General features: G+C 40.6%; 1 protein-coding gene across 1 annotated transcript; it reads left to right on the top strand.

Moving 5' to 3' along the window:
• The first annotated feature begins 548 nt into the window (after nucleotides 1–548).
• LOC148023359 (mannose-specific lectin-like) lies at nucleotides 549–923 on the top strand. Its single transcript, XM_087695370.1, has one exon. It carries the CDS (start codon nucleotides 549–551, stop codon nucleotides 921–923), a length of 375 nt encoding a protein of 124 aa, XP_087551496.1.
• Nucleotides 924–6,000: the final 5,077 nt, after the last annotated feature.

Below are 6,000 nucleotides of genomic sequence, written 5' to 3' on the forward strand. Positions count from 1 at the left end.
ACATGGTGAGATTTTTAAGAACATACGAACATAACCATAAATAGCACATAGATAATGCTTTGGTAGAGATCGTGTGGCACATGTCTCTGCCAATACTATAAGGTCGTTGTGTGTGTGTGGGGGTCTCTCTCTCTCTCTCTTTCACACACACACCCCCTCTCTCTATAATGGATGCTTTCTTTTACACTACCTTTGGGTTTCCTTGGTGGGCATATTTTGAATAGTGTTCGAGTGATGAGTGCTTGTGTTGTAGCTTGTATTATTGCTATTGGTGGGGACATGGGAGAAGGGTGGTATGGTGTTTCATGCCAAGCTTTGTTCGATACGGCGCATACACCGCATCTTATGTCCACTCTCTCCATGGACCACGAATGCTATAATTATGAGCATAAAGGAAAAAGGGAATAATAAAGATAATGCCGCGAATATAGATAATGCGGACATAATAGGCAATTATCACCTGCGCCTATAAAGAGGCAAGACGGCGGTGAGATGGTCAAGTGCAGAAGAAGAACTAATAGCACCTTCTGAAGATCAGGATCAGAAAAATGGCAGCAGAGCAGGCGAAGAAACATGGCTCCATTTTGTACGCCGACCAAGAGCTGGCGATGGATGAGAGCTTGACCTCGGAAAATGGGCAGTATTCTCTGATCATGCAGGGTGATGGGAATTTTGTGGAGTACAAGTCGCCAGCTGGAACTGCCGTCTGGCACAGCAACACAGCTAAGCGTGGCAAGCGGGCCTGCCTGCAAAGGGACGGCCGCTTACTGGTGCTCGGTGATTGCGGCACGGTGGAGTGGGCTAGCTCCGACAAGCCTCTCAAGGACGACAGCTACAAGCTAGTGCTGCAGAACGACGGCAACGCCGTCATCTATGACGGCGCTGACGTGTCCGTCTGGTCTAACTGCGTCGACAAGAAGTAGCTTACATACAAGCTACACTACTTATAGAAGAGGGGTGGTGTTTCTGCCTGTGTTGTAACTGGATTGGGCCCAGGTGTTATATAGCTAAATAAAACAATGGCCACCTCTCATCGTCTGCAATCTCTCTCTCTCTCTCTCTCTCTCTCTCTCTTCTCTCATCCCACGTTTGTTTCTACGAATCTAAACTCACCAGATTTACGTGTCTACACTTATGTAGTTACGGTATTTCTAGTGTTCGCACGTTTAGGCTTATATAGTTATGGCATTTCTAGTATTCGCACATGTGTGCTTGAATATATCCACCATTTCTAGTAGACTCATGCACTTACCATGCATCATTTCTAGTTGAATTTATATGCTTAAGTTCTTCATGGTGGGCTTCTCCCATTCTTCTCGCAAATAAAAATATGGTTGCATGTGCTCTCTCTCTCTCTCTCTCTCTCTCTCTCTCTCTCTCTCTCTCTCATCCCACATTTGTTTCTAGGAATCTAAACTCACCAGATTTACGTGTCTAGACTTATGTAGTTACGGTATTTCTAGTATTCGCACGTCTAGACTTATGTAGTTACGGCATTTCTAGTATTTGCACGTCTGTGCTTGAATATATCCACCATTTCTACTAGACTCATGCACTTACTATGCATCATTTCTAGTTGAATTTATATGCTTAAATTCTTCATCGTGGGCTTCTCCCATTCTTCTTGCAAATAAAAATATGGTTGCATGTGCTTCTTAATAGATTACTATATACTTAACTAGATAATGGCGAGAAATAAGTACCAAATGCCAAGCATGGATGGGCTTTTTTTAAAAAAAATATTCTAGCAACACTTATGATGTTGATGGATAAAGTTTTAGGTTTATATTTGGGAAAAAATATAGTAGTTCTCCTTAATGATATAATGATTTATAATAAACAAAAAATAGAACACCTAGAGTACTTAATATGTGCTATATTCAATTTCATCAAGAAGATCAAAGTATTTGGGAAGGAATCTAAATTTTGATTTTTCACTCAAAAGATCCATTACTTGAACCATATCATAACCACAAATGCTACGAAGATGAGTCTTCATAAGAGCGATGCCATTATGAGGTGGTGGTGAGAGTCTAAAATCTCAAGGGCCTCTATTGCCATGTAGTCTATTGTGTAGACACTATCCTAATCGTATTTGTTCCTAAGGAAATGACCTTTGCCAACCTAGTTGGTGCATGGAGGCTTCACTCACAATGGAGTATAGGTCTTGTGATTCAAGCTCTTGGAGTGGCCCCCCTTGATGCTTGGTTTGGAGAAGAAGAGCTTGAAGGAAGCTCCTTCTAATCCTATCACTTCCTTCTCACTGCACAAGTATGGTTCAAGCACATAGGCAAGAACACTTGCGGGCTCTCAATGCAATGCATAGCTAGCCCTAATGTAAACCCTACACTAGGCTCAAGCACACACACGTGCATTCAAGCTCAAGCAAACACTCATGCATTCACACAAGCAAGAAGATAGAGAGAGGGAGAGAGAGAGAGAGAGAGAGAGAGAGAGAGCAATAGACATGCCTTAGCATAAACGTAAGCAATAGAGAGAGAGAGAGAGAGAGAGCAATAGACATGCTTTAGCATAAACATAAGCAATAGATTAGTCCTCCTTAACCAAGACAAGCTCATGAGAGTAGAGAGCTCTCACAAGTATGCTTCTTCACTCTCCACAAGAGGGAGTTGAGAAAGGAGCAAAAAAGGATGGGTTTTACACGAGCACTCACTTATATAGGAGTTTTGGCCAAAAATTAGGTATTGTCCAAAACTAGCCAAAACTCAAGTTTCTTCTAATTTGAGTGCTATCAAGGCTAGTTCTAGCTAAATTCATGGGCGGGAGTTCAGATGATTGGGAAGTTACAAAGTGAAACTCATACGAGCCCGAACATATTACCATGTGGATATATTCGCAAGGTTTGGCAGGATTTTAGATTAGTCACCCAAAATGTCAAAAAACTGTAAAACATGCCTTGAGCGATCATTTTTTGATGAAGATCCTTGTAAACTTAGGGTGCAAGTTTACATTCCCCCCTACCACACTATATTCCATCCTCGAAATGGTAGTTAGAAGAAGTGGTAGTACTGGTGGTGATTGTGGCCAGCTTTGGGGAACCTCTTCTTATCTTTGTTATTAGTCACGGTAAATGTCGTAATAATTATCGTATTTGATAGGAGAATAGGTAAAAAAGATGACAAAATTGTGAAAAAGAAGTCCCTTATGTGTCCCATTCAAGTTCTCCCAAACAGATGAGGCGTGGCAAGTTAGTGGCGATTTCACATTTGATGTGAATGGGAACACAAGCAGTGGTGAGGATGTCAGAAAGTAGGGGGATCATTTTTTGCAAAGTGCACATATTTCTTGATGGATCTTGATAGCTATGGCCCTGTATTGGCCATCTCGAGCTCTAGTCACTCTAGCATCTATTGTGCTGGTGATGCGATTGAACTCATCTTATAAGTTTTCAATGCGAAATTGATCAGCTTGCAACCTATGCGTAAGTTTTCTCTAGCCTTAGAAATTCGTGTGAGAATGTAGTGTTCACTTCATAGCAACTGTACTTTTCATTACTGACATGTTGTTGTAGGAGCACTCCAAGCACACTAATGTGGAACTTGTTGAACCATGCATCCAGCCGAGGGTTTGCCATAATGGTTATAAGGCTCTTTGGAGAAAATTTGACAAGATTTTGGAAGCACCAACTGTTTACACTTTTTGGACCTATTTTGGGTTAGTATTGAGTGTCTAGGTCTCTTCTGGGAGTGTGGTGCATGTACACACATAATATAAAAGAATTGGTTTCATACCTAAGGTGTGTATACTCTTTGAAACACCATATGAGTGTGTGGTCTGTTGCATGCACAGCCAAAACCAAATCTCACACAATCCTGTATATGATGTTTTTATCTCAAACTAGTGATGACTTGATATACCCCCCCTAATCTATATGCTGAAAGGAACCTATGGCTGAAGTATGAAGGTAAATGGAGTTTTTTATGAGTGGCTATGACCTCTCATAGTTCTTGCACACACACAAAACACATATGATGCACATGGTCACTCAAAACATGCATAGAGCACATCAACGCATAGTTAACACATAGGAGTACACACATGTAAAAGCAATAAACCTAATTCTTACTCATTTGCAATAAAAAATTGATGGAAAATGACACGACTCTCTTTGATGAGAGCTCCTTTAGTTGTTGCATTTAAAAAATTCTCCTCAACAAAGCGAACTGGGCGGCCTCTATGCCCAGCCCATGACCAAAAATTTACAAGTATAAAAACCCACTTCCTAGGCTCACCAAGTTCAATAATCTACAAATTGGAAACAAAATCGATTGTCCCAGTATAGTTACAAAGATGGTTTTATACAAAAGATGGTTGGCCCTGCTGATCCCCAAAAATAATTTGGTCGCCCCAAAACTTGGCAGAACACAAGTATATTGTTCCACGACCAGGATGCATTCAATTGTAGGAGTCTGACACAAGGTTGTAGTAATCAACATACATCAACACAATCAATTGCACACCAAACTTGAAGTATGGCTAAATGCCTTAGGTATCCATCAAGATGGCTATTTGATGTCTTGGCAACTTGTCTATCAAGCTCCTTCTCTGGTGGTTGATCAATGGAATAAAAAAAAGCACTAGAATTAGGGTTAACCATGATGGCTACACTAGTACTAGAAGGCATATCTAGGTCCATGATCTCTATAAACTCATGCATAATAATATCTTTGACCTCTGATGTTGTTGTCCCCACCTCCTTCAGAGTTTTGATTGGCTCTGCATGCAGAATAATATCTTTGACCTCTGATGTTGTTGTCCCCACCTCCTTCAGAGTTTTGATTGGCTCTGCATCTTTCTCTTCATGTTGACGCTTCCTCTTATCATTTTTCCTTTTTCAAGAGATATTGATTTACTGTCATTAATGCAGTGATGAAAGTGGTGGCACTCACTAGCTCCTCACAGAGGTGTTTTCTAACCATTCCACCTTCATCATCATCATCTCACCCTCGGCCATGTGTGATACAACACTCAAGGCCAAAGGATTCACTAGATAAGATATACCCTCTGTTGTCTTCACACAAAGGCATGAAGACCTATCAATGCAGCATGTGTCTACTTTCATATATTGAACAGCTCCACAATTCTTGAAGGGAGAGTCATGGCAATCCTTAAAGATCAAATGAACCTACTCTAGAATGCCTCTAGATGGTGAGCAAAAATCCAAATCCCATTGTTTTTTAGGCTCTATAGTGCCATCCACCAAAGGTGGTTTGGTTCTTTTGTTGTTGTGACATCTCACCTACAAAGGTGTCCACAAAGTAATTTTTTTTACAAAGTGTTTCCAACGATCTTAAGGACCATATATAATAGCCCCACACCCCTATGGCCAAATCCATAAGAGTTATTAGTGGTCACTCAAACAAGTAAGAGGCATCTTCTCTCCTTTGATGAATAGCCCTATAGGGATTTTATTCTCAAGAATATCAACTTGTTTTATTGAAAGAAACCCCATATCCCTATGGTCAAAGAGCCGTGGGACTTAATCATAACCTAATAGCCATACAACCCTTTGGCCATATGAGTTTTTAGCTGCCTTGAAAATACATCTCTATTTTAGTCCTATGGTCAACGGTCCATAAAACTCAACAAGCAAGGTTTCTTAATGTTTAAGGGCCCTTACAAACATAGCCATATGGCTCATTAAGAAATATTTCTTAAATATGGAGAGGTTTCTTTTCTATTCCTGCTTTATGGTATCCACTCAGTCATAGTCCTATGGCCAAAAAGCCATAGGACTCAAAGAGAGAGATTTCTATGAGGTCTCCTTTCTAGGCAATAACCACCCAATCTCATGATTAGGTCTCGAATGGTAATCCACTGGGCATTACGGCTCAAGAATGAAGAGTTATTACTGATGTAGAGGTATCCTTGGAGGCATAAGACCACTCAGTTAGAGATATTTTTATATTCACTCATCCATATCCCTATGGCCAAAGGGCCACAAGACTCAATAATGAAGACCTCTTATTACTATAAGGG

Source organism: Lygodium microphyllum, chromosome 16, assembly GCF_053477565.2.
Source record: "Lygodium microphyllum isolate KBCC chromosome 16, Lygodium_microphyllum_v1.1.10, whole genome shotgun sequence".
Lineage (NCBI taxonomy): Eukaryota > Viridiplantae > Streptophyta > Polypodiopsida > Schizaeales > Lygodiaceae > Lygodium > Lygodium microphyllum.

Bases quoted from the DNA above. Each gene is read 5' to 3' on its own strand.
- LOC148023359 (XM_087695370.1), top strand. From the start codon at position 549: ATGGCAGCAGAGCAGGCGAAGAAACATGGCTCCATTTTGTACGCCGAC.